The sequence below is a fragment of the Gadus morhua genome, chromosome 4, assembly GCF_902167405.1.
Source record: "Gadus morhua chromosome 4, gadMor3.0, whole genome shotgun sequence".
Lineage (NCBI taxonomy): Eukaryota > Metazoa > Chordata > Actinopteri > Gadiformes > Gadidae > Gadus > Gadus morhua.
In genome coordinates, this window is record NC_044051.1 from 22,330,120 (window position 1) to 22,347,412 (window position 17,293).

Consider the following 17,293-nt stretch of genomic DNA (forward strand, 5'->3'; position numbering starts at 1 on the left):
CGGGCCGAAACAGTTCGGAGCGACCACAGCCAGAGCGAACACAGCGGGGCAGAGGAGTGTCAGGAATAGTCTTTGGTGTACACATCAGTACGGCCTATTTGCACTACTGTTTAGTGACAATGCAGTGTTTTATTCGATGCCTTTTTATTTTCGTATATTATTTCAATGAATACAATTTATTTATTCATAAAAAACGGATCTGGTCTTCAAATCTTTTTTCCAAATATAGGTCGTCTTACAATGGGGTTTGTGTTTATATTCGGACCAATACGGTACAGCGGTCGCTCACATGACGTTAAGCATTTCCTGGTGCATGATGTGACGCTTCAGAACCTAAAATCCCGTTTCTCCCCGTTGACACGACAACACATAACCGGCGTTTTCATAAATCTCCACTTTGGCCGGAGTTTTTAGAAATGATCGTTTTCTGTGATAAGACAGGGCCTCGGACAGGGGGTGTTGCAGCACCCCCAGCACTCCTACTTCCCGCGGTACTGGGTGCAACTTACAGCTGAATGTAGTGCCATGTTGTTAAACGAATACCTACTCTAGCCTGGCTCGCTCTCGCGCATCTCTGTTCGCGCTCGTGCATGATTGCGCGTCCAGGTACTTGGAATGGGTGGAGTCAGAGTCAGCGTTGAAGGAGAGGGGGTAGGACCATTTGAGTTGTGTTTTTTCAAAATCTGCTGGCGTTTCGCAAATCACCTACCCAACCTTTAAAGGGAGTTGCAGTAATCAAGCCATGATGTAATGAAAGGGTGTTATTACTTTTTCCAGATTGTGAAATGATAAATTGGGTTTCATCTTAGCAATGACTCTGAGCTGGTAAAAACTGCTCTTGACTACAGCAGCAATTAGCTTGTCAAAGCAAAAATTCGAGTCAAGATGACACCCAGGTTTCTGACGTGGGGTTTGACATAGGGGGAAAGAGAATACCTAGGTTGGCCGCGCGAGGGACTTTAGATTTGGAAGGGCCAAATATAATGACTTCCGTTTTGTCATTGTTAATTTGGAGGAAGTTACTTCCCATCCAAACTTTTACCTCCTCAAGGCAGTCAAGGACGGTCTGGAGCGAGTCTGCAGATCTGAGAGGAGGGTATAATTGCGAGTCATCTGCATAAAAGTGAAATGAGATGTTATGCTTTCTGATTATATTACCTAGAGTGAGCATGTCTAGGCAGGAGAGGACTGGGCCTAAAATGGACCCCTGGGTGGTGCACTGTCCCGTGGGCCTGTGAAAGCAAATCCGATCTAAACAGTACTCACAGTCCAATAAATGAAAGGCCATAGATGTCTCTGGGGTGTGTAAAGTGATATTAGGAGTGTGTATGCATGTGAGATGTATGTGGAGTCTACTTTACTCTTCTCTGTTGGTTGAGCAATAATACGGAATGAGGGAGAAAATAGTGTTTGTATTTGAATGCAGCAAGGCATTCTAAAGCGTCTTCCGGATGGCAGGAGCTGATACTCCTTATTTAAGACATGAGAGGGGTCCAAAGCAATCTTGCCATCCTGAGGATGTGTTTAGCGCAACTGTCAAAGAAGTGAACCTCCATTGTGTGGCCCACCAGCTTTGAGCAAATGCTCAGAAGTCTTAGTATCCTGTTTTTTAACTGGACAGAGAGGCCACAGAACCAAACTGCCCCCCATACTGCAGTATGCTTTGTATTGTGGATGTAAAGAATTGATGTAGGATGTCCTTACTGGCTCAAAAGGATCTAAGTTTTCTCAAAAAAAAAATTCTCTGTTGGACTTTGTTGCAAATGTAATCCACATGCTGTGACCAGGAGAAGACACTATCCACATATATCCCTAACTATTTGAAGGATGCTGACTGTTTTATGGATATGTCATGAATTTTGACTGGAGCAGGTGTGTGTTGAACTGTGCCAAAATGACCTCCTCTGTTTTGATGGGATTCATTGTGAGGGTTTTTTGCTCTCCCCATTGGACCAATCTCTTCACACTCTCATAGTAGAGGTCAGGCTGCATCTCCTCTGTCATCAGGGCCACCAGTGCCGTATCATCCGAAAACTTAATGAGGTATTGGTCAGGGGTACTGATGGGGTAATCGTTGGTATAGATTGTGAAAAGCTGTGGTGAGCTCACACATCCTCTACTGCTCGTTGTGACCAGGGGGGGGAGTGTGTCTTGTTAACTCTGACCAGCTGTTGCCTACGGATGAGGAAAGAGTGGTTCCAATGAATAAGGTATGGATTAATGTCCAACTGTTGCATTTTGGAGAGAAGTAAATCCAGTTTGATGGGATGGAAAGCAGAGGAGTACTCAATAAACAATACTCATAGCATATGGTTTGTGTTTTGGTAAGTCCAGGTGTTTAAGGACAAGTTGTGTAAGGGTAGCGACGGAATCATCTGTGTTGCGGCCACACCAATTTATATTGGTCCAGTTTACTCGTCACTGACCTGGAGAGCAAGGGGAAGATGATTCTTTCCAGTGACTTCATCAATATAGAGGATAGAGCCACAGGTCGGAAATCATTGCATTGCTTTGGGCATGTTTTCTTTGGAAGCGGGATCACATGTGAGGTTTTCCAGGCAGTGGGGACAGTGTGGGTCCAATGACTGGAATATTGGCTGCCACACATGGGCAAACTCTTCACTGTACGTCTTCAGGACAGAGGCTGTGATGTTATCAGGACCCGTAGACTTCCGTGCGTTGAGGTGTCCAAACGCCTGGGCAACCTGCACTCCTGATATCTGTACACTGTCATCAGGGTGCACAATGACTGACTTGAGGATGTCTGTATATCTTTCTTCTGTCCCAGAGACTGCGAACCTGATGAATAAAGGGTTCAACTCCACAGCAGATGCCAGCTCATCAGTTGTTATGAAGGGCTTGTGTTGTTTACTTACAATTACGGCATTTAGCAAACGCTTTTATCCAAAGCAACTTACATCGGTTAATACACACATTGACACACCGACGGCAGAGTCAACCAGGCAAGGCGACATCAGGAGCAGTTAGCGTTAAGTGTCTTGCTCAGGGACACATCAACACTCAGCTAGGAGGTGCTGGGGATTGAACTAGCAATCTTTCGGTTACAAGACAACAGCCGACACAAGTTTTCCTAGAGTCATTAGCCTTGAATAGTTCCTCCAGATGTTTTTTATGTGTGTCCTTTGCCTTCCTTATCTTCCCTCTGAGTTCCTTATCTTTCCTCCTCAGTTCCTGAGTATCCTTTTGTTTGTAAGCCAATTTTAATTCATTAATTATTTGTTTAATGTCCTTAGTTACATATGTTTTATTGTTAAGGTACACTCTGACAGTTTTCGTTGGGATTATGGATTCCACGCAGACGTTTATATAGTCTGTTGTAACAGTGCATGCTGAATCCAGAGTGCTTTCCCTTAGCACCTCCCAATTAGTACAGTCAAAACAGGCACCCAGCGCATCTTGACTAGCTTGAGACCATACTCGTATGGATTTATTCTGAGGCATACTGCTTTTTAATTTAGTCCGATAGGTTGGAATGAGATGGATCACATTGTGATCAGAATTTCATACTGGTGGTTTGCTTCTGGATGTGTATGCATCACTTTTGTTTGTGTAACATTCATACAGTATATTCTCCTTCCTTGTTTTGCACTTAATAACCAGATGAAACCCTGACAAAGCTTTCTCCAGGTTACAGATGTTCAAATCACCTAAAATTATGGCAGGGGCTTCGGGGAATTGTTGCTGTAGATTGCACAAATAATCTGCTATTGCAATTGCGGCGCGATGTATTTTGCTGCTTGGTGGGACCTAAACAACAAATAGCAGGATGCAGCCAAATTCCCGTGGGAGATCAAATTGGCTCAAGCCAATAGCTGAAAGTTCTCATTAATGTATGTGCAGACTCCGCCCCCTCAGGTTTTCCCTGAGTTTTCATTTCTGTCTGTGCGAATAAGTGAGAAACCTTCAATATTATAGAGGGAATCCGATACAGCAGCGTGCAACCAGGTTTCGGTGAAACATAGCAGGGCAGCTTCGCGGAATTCAAAAGAGTACCTGGCATATCTTCTTATTTCCTCGATTCTATTTTGGATGGAGCGTAGGTTTGCCAAGATCATGGAAGGTAGGGCTGGTCTGAATTTCCTCTGCCGTAGTCTCCTCCTGATGCCGCCTCGTCTCCCTGGCTTCCTCCTCTGGGTTGACCTCTGCCGGGGATCGAAGGGAGCAGTCCGGGCTGTTTTCTCCACGGACGGTGTATCTTTCTTCCCAGTTCTTTGGTACATTATCCAGCAACGCGGGGGGTATTTGATCTGAACTTCTTGACGTAATCCCGAGGGCTAGAAGTATGTTGCAACCCTAAACGACAGGTTGGCTTGTGTTGTAACGTATCGGTTGAGCCAAACATTGTCAGAATAAGTGATGCCAGTTCCTGATAGTGGGGTACAGATACTGGCTAGTATCACCGGCTACACACAGAAACCTGATTTGCATGCAACTATGTTTCTCCTTAATTTAATTTATTTCTTGCATGCAACCTCTTGTGGGCCAGAAAAAAATTAAGAGGGGCCGCATTTGGCCCACGGGCCGCTAGTTGAATAGGCCGGCCATAAAGGGTGGGGGACGGCGCTTGAACTGTGTGGGATGGCCCCATCTCAACGTGTTGTCCAACCACAATGGTAGAACGCACCGCTCTAGCCAACATGCATAGCGGTCGGAGAGAGGGCGAGCTGACAGCTGAGGAAGGCTGTCCAGGAATAACCTGTATTCCTCTGCCTCACCGCCTCCACACAGTGTGTGAACCAAGGGGGGCATCCCATGAAAGGGAGGGGGCTCAGCGTGCTTGGTAGACGTTACAGAGTCAGTCGCTGTACAAACAGCGAGCTGTCTAGATGATGTGTTGTTGCAATAGTAATCCTGCTCAGTACGAGAGGAACCGCTCGTGCCAAATGGCCCGCTGAACCATGGTGGACCAGGCCATATGCCGGCCGGCCAAAACGGCTATAGGCTGGCATAGCTGGAGAATGGTGCTGGAGAACCGGGAAACTTAAGCCATCTTGTGGCTTCCTCCGGGGCGTAAGCCTCTCTGCCAGCCAACAAGGAGACCCGGGCAGAGGAGAGCAGGGCGATGTTGTTGACCGCCGCCGCAGATTGCGAGGCACAAACAAACACTCTGTCCGTCAGGCCGACACTCTGCTTCTGGAGGCGGTCGGGGGGCAGCGGCTTCTCTTTAGGACGCCATCTGGCGCCCGGACAGAGAAGTGCTGCCAGGGGAGGCTCGGAGGGATCCCCCTTGCCTGAGTATCAGCCCATCCCTCCAGTCAGTGAAGGCCTTCACCGGGACCTTCAGTGTAGAAGGGTCTCCACCCGCAGCGGTGAAGAAATGCTGAACAGGTGTGAACAGGGGTTACTGGGTAGCACGCCGGGAGGAAGACTTTGTGTGAAAGCACCCGCCCTGCATGTCATCCAACATGAGGGCGGGAGGCGGGGCTGGCATAGCGATGCCCTTGATGGCCGCCGCCTCGTCCATTATCACCCCGAATAATTTGGCTTCTCCCTTGGGACGACCGTGGGGGTGGAAGCCCTGGAGTGGGAGAGCCCGGACGCGGAGTCTGCAAAGACGTTGTCAATGGAGGCGGCGTCGTCCACCTCGATGAGGTCCTCGTCTTCGACGTCCGGAAATCTGGCTTTAAAAATGTCGATGGCCTCGGAGAGGGCCACCGACGGTGAAATGAAAAGGTGGCTGGAGAGGAGCCCCTCTTCAGGCAGCGCGCGGCAGGCGGCGCAGGAGGCAGCGCAGGAGGCGGGGGTAGACAAGGCAGCCGCGGCGTCTTCCACGCCGAGGCACCTGTCATCCCGGCGCCAGAGAGGCGGAACAGGAAGAGCAATGAGGCCCTGAAAAGGCCCCAGCTCTCAAGGAATCGCTCTTTAATGGCCCTGAAAAGGGCTGTTGGTCTGTCACCTCGCCCACGCCGCTGCCACAAGGTTCTAGAAGTTTCGAAGTCATAGTTGTTGATAGTACAAAGCTGAAAGAAAAGGGAGGATGAGCGGCGGTTAAAGCCGCCTTATATACACGGTGCCATGGGAAATGTGGGCGGTGCCCACGGTGATTAGTGCATAGTTGAAATTGCAGTGCATGCAAGCACGCGCACGGGACAAGCCCATGAGGCGAAGCCCAGACGGCCTACATGAAATAGAACTTTGTCGGTGGCATCTGGCTTTAAATATTGTTGCCGTAAAGGATTATGGGATACCACTATCTCCTTTCCTTTCGTTAAGGTTGCTCAGGAATAACCTATGCTAAAGGAGGGTTCAAGGAGGCATCGAAGCTCCATTCCTAAGCATTTTTAGAATTCAAACCACCTTTCCTCAAATTTCTTCCGGGTCATCTCGTTAGGAAAGGAAATTTCCTATGCAAAATAGAGAATTCGTAGAGGCCCCTCGTGTCCCTGGCTTCTGGATCACACCATTATTTCTGCACAAAACTCTGAGCAAAACTTCGACCCAACAGAGAGTTCAAAGCACTCTCCTCCGAGCTTAAAGGGGAGCTTTTCGACTTTTATGACCTATAAACGTTGTTATAATGATTGATAGTCATGTTTAACCATACACAAAAAACGATGTAGATATTCGGGAAACTCTTCCTCTCATCTGGGCGCTTTCAGCCTTCTCTGTCAACGCTCCGTTTCGTCCTTCTCCGCCCCCTCGCCCCCCTCCTGCCAACCCAACTCTGTTGTGATTGGTTACCTTCCTTGGAGCGCGCGAGCGGGCAGATTTGACCAGGCATATGGGGGCGTGGCAGGAGTACGTCTACGTAGATGTTTCCCGGAAATGTGAACAAGTGAATCGCAATCGTTGTCCCGAGTGTTTAGCGCTCTGCACAGCCACCCCAGACTGTCAGCAGGGAATACGTCGAAATGCATTTACGTCATTATTTGACTCTTTAGTATGGTTAAACATGACTATGAATCATTAAAACAACGTTTATAGGTCATAAAAGTTGAAAAAGCATAATAGGTCCCCTTTAAGGTCCAAACCTCCGAAATTACTGGAAACTCCGAGCGTTTTGAAGGCGGCATAAGTGCTGCGAGACAGGAAATTACGTCACAAGTGCAGCTCAGAAGGCTGGTGACCGAGGCATCTTGAACACACCATTACTGCTGCTATAGGAAATGATAGAAGTGAAGGGCATGACTCCAAGCGAAGACCCCCCCTCTAAAGCGGTCGACATCTATCGTGACACATGGGTTCGCTTTTTAGGTAAGGACTTCATCGTCCGATATTTCTTGCTGACCTTAAAGCTTTGCCTCCCGATTCTCCATTCCATCGACCCTGAATATAGCTTACCTATTAGCATAACAGGCTAACCAGTTCAACCATTAAAGATCTATAAATACTTGCTATGACTTTGTAGGACCTTTCTTTGTACCTTTGTGGTCGCAGGACGTTTTATACACATGAAGTAATGGTTATAATGTTTTTAGTTTGTTTCACCAATTGGACGTCATTTAACTTATCTTTAGTTCATTTAACGACCAGACAGTACAGCAGGGACCAGCATATCATTGGTCTGCTGCTTGATACAGTCTGTATTATTTGGAACTGATAAAAAAACTATTGTCACTCAACGATGACCTCTGAAGGGATAAACATTGATTCATGATAATGATAGTTGAAACATTGGGCTATTTCTTTGGGTTACTAATTGATGTATACGAAGTCTATATGATGTACAATTCAAATTGAAGGCTGGCCAGAGCTTTGACCCCAAACAAACCATTCCGCTGCTTTGGTCAGAGATTGAGCCAATACTTCATACATCCTGGCCCAGTTCCAGAACATAATGCTTATGGGTGCATCTGAGATTACAGGGGGTGCACCAGTACTATCCTAAAACCAGCTACCCAGCTTCAGTTCAGACTTCGCTTTTTACACAGGCCTTTCTACCAGTAGATAGACAAGCACTTCTGGGTAGTTCTACTGACATGTTGGGACAAAAAACATTTACTGTGCTTAAAAGATGGTATCACATCATGTCTTGTGATGTGGAGAACATTTATATTAGTTTATTGATATCCAAGCTTTGGATATGAGATGGGTTTCTGATGTGTGAGGTGTAAAGAAGAACAGAATTCTACACTGAAAAGAAAACATGTGACTGCAATGCAAAAATAACCAAATACCAGTTTGTTTTACATTAAATAACAGGTGTGTTTATCAATTCCAAAAAAAAAAATCTCCAGAAATCAATTGTGTAGTTAAAAATTCAAATAAAACGAACTATTTGCTTACTTGTGTGCAAAAGCCAGTGAACCCTGAACTGCATTGCTTAAATCGAGCAGGTAAATACAATCAGGTGGGGCGCATTTAGTGATTAACCTGAATGGGTTCACTTTGGTGAGCCTAAACCTACCTGGTTTGATCTGTTTTATTGCCGCCCAATTTCTTCCCTAAAGATCTGCCATTACATTGGTCCATTTCATCACTACATTTGTACGGAAAATAAAAATGTGGAATTTATAAACACACATCTGTTATTTCATATAGAAAATACTGGTAATGACAAATGAATTAATAATGGTTAAAATAAATCAAATTCGAAAAGGCTCAAGAGGTTAACATACTTTAAAGCAGCACTGTAGCCTTGTGCGACCAAATAATTTAACATTGTCATCCACATTTATACTTAAAAATAAAACATGCTCTGTATTTATACAAGCAAACCACTAAATGTCACAAAATAATTTTACATTATCATTCACAAGATAATGCTTGAAATATATCACTTTATGTCTAATACATCTCATTTATATGTAAATTTCACCTTTTGAATTAAATTACAAAAAAATAGCTTACCCCTGATATTCTTATATTATGAGATGCACCTGTATTTGAACCACTTAATGTCAATAAGTGCTTATTCTGCTGCCCAAAACTTTTAATGCTGACAGATAAAACCCAATTAGTAATGTTATTTTCACAAAGTAATCAGTAATACATAGTGCCTTTCTTAAAGTTCACAAGATTGTAAATAAATACAATCAAAACACAACTGGCAAATATGGGTTCTTATGAACATAACACATGTAATACATCAATTAAATAAGCTGTTATTGACATAGCTTTGTGAGAACAAATGATTTTACATTGTCATTCAAATTGTAACTTTTGCAGCCTACCAGCATGTAGACAACAAGCTGTCAGCAGCCATTTTCTCACACTGTCCCATGTTGTCCAGTATTCATGAACAACAAGCTGGAGAGTGGGAGACTGTAGGAGGTCCCAAGACAGTGGCACACTTGATCCACCAGGGGGAACAGGATCCATCCTCCTCCCTGTTCTGGTTAATGTCTGATGTAGTTGATTCTTCTGCGGTGTTCTTTTTTAGCCCTTTTCGGATACCCATTGCTAAATGCTTAATTGTTGCTGCCGAAGAAGTTCGATGTCACCATCATTTTTTAGATACACTAACTAAAAAGTTGGTATTGGCGAAACCTTGTAATCTACTTGTAATAGATTACTTGTAATCTAACTTAATTACTTTTAAAATCAAGTAATCGGTAAAGTAACTAAGTTACTATTTTAAGGAGTAACAAGTAATCAAATTACTTTTTGAAGGTATCTGTGGCAACACTGGCCAAGATAAAGGTATATCATAGTTTTTCAGACTGACCTCTGACCTCCATATTTGTCCGTCTGCAGGCTATGCCAACGAGGTGGGCGAGGCTTTCCGGGCCCTGGTGCCGGTCAGCATGGTAAGGGCCACCTATGGTGTGGCCACCGTCTATGTCACCGCTGACGCTGTGGACAAAGGGAAGAAGGCGGCGGCGGTGAGTGTTCACACATGAGTACTTGAATAGAGGACGATTCACTTATACTCCTCTCCTGCAGCAGAGGGCAGGACAGTGAAGGTTTGTGGGACTTTCTGACTCCCCGGTATGCAGCCTACCTGTTGCGTCTTGAACCAGGTGCTTGACCCACTTGTATCTGAATTCACTGTAAGCTGCTTTGAAGCATTGGCCAAATAACAGTAATAAACAGTGAATGGAGTCCAAGACAAACCGGGTTAAGGGATCAACAGTAAGGGTCCGATGGCCAGGAACTGGTGAACAGTATCTGGGGATCAATCTTTGGACAGTAAAATGTTTAATTTACTGTTCTGATCCGGCCAGTGCTAAACCATTTTGGAATCTCAATCCTCCTGTGTTGGTTATTTGGCACAGGCAGAACTGGTGAAATTCAACTTTTGTTGTGTAATAACAAAAGTTGAAATCGATCTATGAACACAATATGAGCAGTAGTTGCAGCCTGTGCCTTTCTGCATCATTATTTGTAATGGGTTTATATTGAATCCAAACGTTTTAGTACTGAATGTGTTGGTGTGGTTGTTCTTCCCTATAGGCTCATGGAGACGGCCCTGGGAGGACAGCCAAGGTGGCTGCTGCTGTGGTCGACACCTTTGTGTGGCAAGCCCTTGCGTCTGTGGCCATCCCCGGTTTCACCATAAACCGTGTGTGTGCCGGCTCTCTCTACCTGCTGGGCCGCACCACCAAGTGGCCCCTGCCCGTCCGCAAGTGGACCACCACGGCCATCGGCCTGTCCACCATCCCCTTCATCATCACTCCCATAGACAGGTGAGGGGGGAAAGACTCGCTGGTACCTACAGTAAACCCTGTCCACCATCCCCTTCATCATCACACCCATAGACAGGGGAGGGGGTTCGACCCGTCCACCATCCTACTCATCATCACCCCTTGACAGGTGAGGACCAGTCAAGGAGGACCAGTGGGACGGTTAGGGGGTTAAGACTCACTGGTACCGACATGTTAAGTAAACCCCCTTTTTGGCAGGAGAAGTTCCGCCTACCAGTTACAAGAAATGCATCTCAACAGTCTGCAAGGTTCTAGAAATAACAGACCCATTGTTTTCAGTAGGAGCAGGAGGAGGGGTGTGGTTGGACAATGTGGTTGGAAATGCTTTGACACGTTCATGCATGTATGCGTAGCTAGGGATGGGCATAATTAATCGATGCTCGATAATTGATCGTTAAGAAATGCGTCGATCAATTTATATTGTTATCGATCAAAAGGACGTTGTGTGGCATACTGTGAGTCTTGAAGCATTTAATTGAATATCACCATGTGGGAGAAATACCACCCTGCCGACTGGTGGAAAGTGAATGGAAGAAGGTTCCCCAGGCTGTCAAAGTTAGCGCGACAATACCTCTGCATCCCCGCAACTTCGGTCCCATCAGAGCGGGTGTTTTCTGCTGCTGGACTGACAGTTACAAGGCTGCGTTCGCGTCTGACCCCCGAGCATGTTAACATGCTTATATTCCTAAACAAAAATATGTAGGCTGGAGTTACTGTATGCTATGGACAGTAGGGACAGTCACCACCGTATGTGAGTCGCTCTTTTTTTTCTTAATGTGTTGTCTCTCGCTCCGCTTTTCTTTCGGCTTGGTGCCTCTTGGAGTCGTTACATTTTGCCAAAACTGTGATATTTTAGCAACAAGTTCAGCCTTATATATGTTCAATAAGGTATTGCTTTTAGATAGAGTTCATGCAATTGTTTGTAAATGGGTGGCTCATCTTTTTGTTGCGAGCCTTTTCCGCGCGCCGGCTGCAGCCATAGGCATTATATGTCGGCCTTTTTCCCCCGTTTTTTTCAAAACAGTTATACAGTTCAATGCCCACTTTTAGCCTACTGCCTTTGTTTGATTATTGTTGTCCGATAAGTTGGCTACTTATTGTAATTGGAATAGGCTACAGATTTAGTCTTGTTGAATCGTTTCCAAACCTTTATGAGCGCCTGTAGGCGCATTGTTCGGACTTTACGAGCGCCGCATAGGCCTATAACCTATAATGCCTGTATTTATTATTTTAAAATTGTTAAACAGTTGTAGGTCTTCAAGTTAACTGTATTGTATTAATGTTGGCCCATACATTATTGTTGGAATAAAGATTTCATTGATAAAAACATGCTGCATTTTGTATTTTCTACCAACGGGAATTTCAATATAGCCTATAGAAAAAAGTTAATGATTAATCGATAATTGATCGATAACTCTAGCGATGCTCGATCAAGGAAATTTCTTCAAATGCCCATCCCTATGCGTAGCGTTAGCAGTAGGCTGTATCATGTGTCTCTGACCAGACCGCTGAACACGGTGAATACATGTCTCCTCATGTCCTGCAGATCTGTAGACTTGCTGCTGGACGCCAGCCTTCGGAAGATCTACGGGGGAGGAGAGAAGCAGGACTGAGGGGGAGACCCAAAAGGAGGAGAACAGATGCTGTGGAGGCCTGACACCTCATCCTGCTCATGGTCCTTTGTGAACTGTGCAATACAGTGCTGGTTCTTCCAGGAGTACAATGGTTTTATCTTTATTAATGCATCCACACAATATACAGATTAATACATTATTCTTGTTGACAATGCTCTATTGATCATAAATAAAGATTTTTAGATGCTTTGTAAGAGACTTTCCAAAGCATATAAGAAATGATAAAAACAAAGCAGACTATATTTATTTCCATAAACTTTAGGAATATTTCACCAGTACATCTAATCTGGGACTATCAGTCATTTGTTTAAAATTAAATCTGAAAATTAGATTGTAAGGATTACTCTGCTGAAAGAAGGGATGTAGTGGATACGAGCCATGTTCACAAAGGTCGAACTCATGTTACACACACTGGTGGTTTATGAGCCATACTCTCTGCTGCTATTGTGACAGCATGGTGTCCACCATGTTACGCTCTTACTGTAATATTTCTACTTCTTTCACTACTGTTTCACACTCCGGTTACTGCTGTTCCACACAATGTGTTCACTTGTGAAGCCATTTCATTAAGCACAAGAGATCGTTTTTTTACCCATAGCAAAGTGTATAGTCGATTGATTTATCGTATGCCTTGACATTAAGGTGTACTTTATTTGAATGTTTGTGGCATCTTGTCACGATAGATGTTAATTACTTTAAATGTAGGAAATATGTGGATGATGACCTAGCTATTGTTAGTGACCTCACTTATGTACGATGAGCTCACAGATATACACTGGGCTTTCAATGATATGGTTTACTCAGGCGTAATACATGTATCGTTCAAGGTATTTTGTATTGATTATTAGGACTTGGTAAATCATTCCTCCATAATCGTTCAATGGTTTGGAGAAAAATTGTGTCACTCAGTCAGGAGTCCTAGATTAAGTCCATAAAAACTCTTCTGTCCAAATACTTATTGCTGTATAAATGAGAAGGATGGCAAAGACAAATATACTAACAAATATATATTTTATTACTGTTGGGTGGTAAGTGTATACTGTAGCTATGCAAGGGAAACATAGGTGGGACCTGTTAACTGGGCATTCAACTATAAGGGAATTTTTCAAGCAGACTTTTTAACCATCTCTTTTCTTTTAATGTTTTGTTCTGTTGCACTTTGTCAAAGCTTTAGGTTTACTTTTAAGTGACACGCCAATAAATCAATGAAAACCTATTGATATATTTTCATATTTTAGTTTGATATGATTGCATGTTTTTTGTAGGGGTCGTTTTTCTGTTATTGTAGACAAGATAATTGTAAACACAATCAAGTTTAAATACTGCAAAAAAATGTTTTTTTAAATAAGTAGGATTAAAAATTGTTTTTTAAATGTTATGCTTTGGCAGCTGACATCTGACTCTTGCGGCATAAATTATGGCATGATAACATGTATTTGTTTTTGATCCCTAATGCATTTTTTATTACATTTGTAAAACTAGCCTGCTCTGCAAGAAAAAACGTGTCACTTACATTTTTACAATGTCGGTTCAATCCAAGCTGCATCGATTGCCACCACATCTGATACAAACGATCAACCAGAGCATCGTTTAACCACTCAACAGAAAGACCATTCCCGCGTTCTCACACAATTTTACGATGACATTAAAATGTCTGCAAGTTAATAAAAGCAAATTCCATCTTGACTAAAATGGCATACCTGCGGAGTAGAGTGGGGAATCCAAAGTGACTAATGCCAATAAATTACCCTGATTGAGTATGCACGTGGTTGCTGTCACCAATTATTCTAATCAAGCACTTTTGTTTTGTACGTGTAGAGCTTCACCAGAGCTTTTAGCAATGGCTCGGTTTTTCAACGTTTTGGTGGCATATGTAGGCCTAGCTGTAGTCCAATCAGGTAAGATCAAAAATATCCTATGTTTCACTACTTTTTGCATTGTAAGAATAAATCCTTCGGTAGTTGAATAATTTGAAAATATGTGAAATATATTACCCTCGTTTTCACAACTAGATTTAAAGAGTACTTCTCGCACAGACGGGTTGCCCTACCACTACCGTGGACAATGGATTCTCCCCAACGACGGTCATCCATACGGGGAACAATCAGACGAAGACTCGCTTGAGGCACGGACCACCTGGCCCGCTGTGATGCAGACCGCTGCTCTGGTGGTCACCGAGCAGGAGGCTCCACAGCTGGAGACAAAGCAGGAGCCGCACGACTTGGAGGAGCAGGGTGAGCAGAAGGCCTGTAGGCCTACTGCAGTTCTCAATCATTGTTGGGAGCATACTATTGATGGATATTTCATTTTATGAATCTTGCACCAAATATTTTTAAAAATTATTACTATCTATTTTCTTATAACTTGATTTGGCCCTAACCTGTTTTGCACTGTGTTTAACCATTATACTGCCCATTAGACCCTTAAAGGCCCACTATGCAACAATTTTAGCCAAAATAACCTTCATTATGCAGGTTGAGAGTCGTTCTGATCGTTCTACAAACATTTCTGCGTCGTTTGGCGGGTGTTTCATTGCCTCAAGTCACTTCTCCAAGGAAAAAGCGAATACGCAACTTGCTGTGTTCGGGGATGGATGGATGGATGGATGGATGGATGGATGGATGGGATGGATGGATGGATGGATGGATGGATGGATGGATGGATGGATGGATGGATGGATGGATGGATGGATGGATGGATGGATGGATGGATGGATGGATGGATGGATGGATGGATGGATGGATGGATGGATGGATGGATGGATGGATGGATGGATGGATGGATGGATGGATGGATGGATGGATGGATGGATGGATGGATGGATGGATGGATGGATGGATGGATGGATGGATGGATGGATGGATGGATGGATGGATGGATGGATGGATATTTTTATATCTATCTATAAAATAAATATCTATCTATGGTTGTTTCGACTCCCCCTAGCGCATCTTGGCGGCGAAAGGGATTATGCAATTTTCTGCCGGTGTCATGCCAAATTTGTACAGGGCGCGTCATCCATACGTAATCCATTCCAAACCTGCCTGGCAACAGATGATGCGGTCGAATGACTGAAATGTTCATGAACATTCGCGAACCTTCTATCTAGCGATCCGTTATCTGTATTGTGCTATTTCGTCCTTGACCTGGTTTAAACACTCAGTTTACTTTCTAAATTTGATTAAACAATTAAATACAATACAAATATAAAGTAAATACAGGTGTTATCTAGCGATCCGTTTTCTGTATTATGTTATTTCGTCTTTGGCAACATGAGCGTGAATGTTTTTTGAAACCTGCTGAAAACACTCAGTTTACTAGCTAAATTTGATTGAACAATTAAATACAATACAAATATAAAGTAAAAACAAGTGTTATCTAGCGATCCGTTATCTGTATTATGTTACTTCGTCTTTGGCAACATGAGCGCGAATGTTTTTTGAAACCTGCCCGGCAACGGACGACGCGATCATCTGTTGCCAGGCAGGTTTGGAATGGATTACGTATGGATGACACGCCCGGTACAAATTTGGCAGCCGGTACAAATTTGACATGACACCGGCGACCCGCCGCCCACTCTCGCGGGAGTCTCGGGTCTCGCAATGTAACGAATTGCTTTACGGCACAGACCCCCAAAAACGGAACCGGCTCGATATAAACACAAGTAAGGGATTGTTACATTCATCATAGATCAGCCGACTAAAATGAGAGAGACAGATAAACCCACCAATGTCGGAGGAAAAGAAGAAGAGAAAAGGGGGACTGACCGACAGAGAGGCCAGACACGAGTAAACGTTGGACGAGCTTTTCAGGAATAGCGTGAACTGAAAGAAAAAGAAGACTGCAAATCAGACGCCGACTTGGCCGTGTTGCTTTTGAAATTGAAAGTACCCTTGGGTGAACTTTGTCTTCGTCGTTTTGTTGATGTTGATAGTCTCTGTAAAAATGTGTTAGCTCGACCATTTTGTGGTTAGCCCTGTAAAAATGTGTTTTCTCAACTGTTTTGTTGTGAGCCCTGTATGTTTCTAGCTTGCTTGGTTGCAACCATGGAAACACCTTTGTTTCCATTGGGGTTTTGCTGTTCGTCTGTCTCGTCCCCCAGATACAGGCTGAATCCCCGAATCCAGGTTCTTGTTTATTTAGATCATTATGTTGGCCAACACTATTACACTGATTGTTCTGTTCAACCAAAGACAAAACAATTATAATCTAGGATATAAATTCTCCCCGTCAACTATAAAAAAAAGGATGCATTTATGTTTATTGCAATACAAATACACCATTTACAATTTTTTATCGCCTTGTCTACACTTTATGAACATCTACTTCGGACATGGCTCCACGCATTCGCCGGCTTCTTTGAAAACAAATGCACATGGCTAGCGTAGAAGTGCATGGGGAAGGGTCTTCAACGAGTTGTTACGACAGTGTTGTAAAATATCTACTACGAAGCTGTAGGGGGCGCTGTGTAGAGAAAAGTGCGTGCGCAAACTAAGAAAACAGCGAAGAAATGGCCGATCCTGCATAGTGGGCCTTCAATGGTGGACGTAGGTTGGAGTAATTCCTCCTTTGGGGTTGGAGTTCTCCCTGGGACCCCTGAGAGGGCTTATACGTGTCTGGTGTAGCTGTTCTACACTGTAGCTGTTAAGGGCTATCAAACTAAATTGACGTGACATGACTTTTGACTATTTTATTCCTATTAGATGATGTTGAAGACTCTACCTGGTGGAAGGGTTTAGTGTTGGCAGCCGTCCTGTTGGTGTCTGCTATGGCCACTCTCAGCGTGGTCTATTACCTGTGTGTCTGGAGAGGCGGGCGGATCTACTACCAGCCCCAGCACGACCTTTCCTCTGGGATGTGAACAATATGAACTCCTGTAAATACGCTTCTTTTTGGAGCAATAAAATTACTTTGAAAATGGTAAATAGGCGATTCTCTCATTCATATTAAAAACGTATTGCTTTAATTTAATATCTGCTTTAGTTTTGAGATATCCTGCTTGCTCCAAGTCATTCTAACCATGCAGTTCACTCTACAGACTACTAGGGGACC

The 17,293-nt window shown here is 43.9% G+C and overlaps 1 protein-coding gene across 1 annotated transcript; it reads left to right on the plus strand.

Annotated features, from left to right (window-relative positions):
• The first annotated feature begins 7,064 nt into the window (after nucleotides 1-7,064).
• On the plus strand, nucleotides 7,065-13,457 carry mtfp1 (mitochondrial fission process 1). The gene is made up of 4 exons (XM_030353440.1): nucleotides 7,065-7,215; nucleotides 9,658-9,785; nucleotides 10,357-10,589; nucleotides 12,154-13,457. The coding sequence occupies exons 1-4, from the start codon at nucleotides 7,128-7,130 to the stop codon at nucleotides 12,218-12,220; spliced, it is 516 nt and encodes a 171-aa protein (XP_030209300.1). The 5' UTR covers nucleotides 7,065-7,127; the 3' UTR covers nucleotides 12,221-13,457.
• Nucleotides 13,458-17,293: the final 3,836 nt, after the last annotated feature.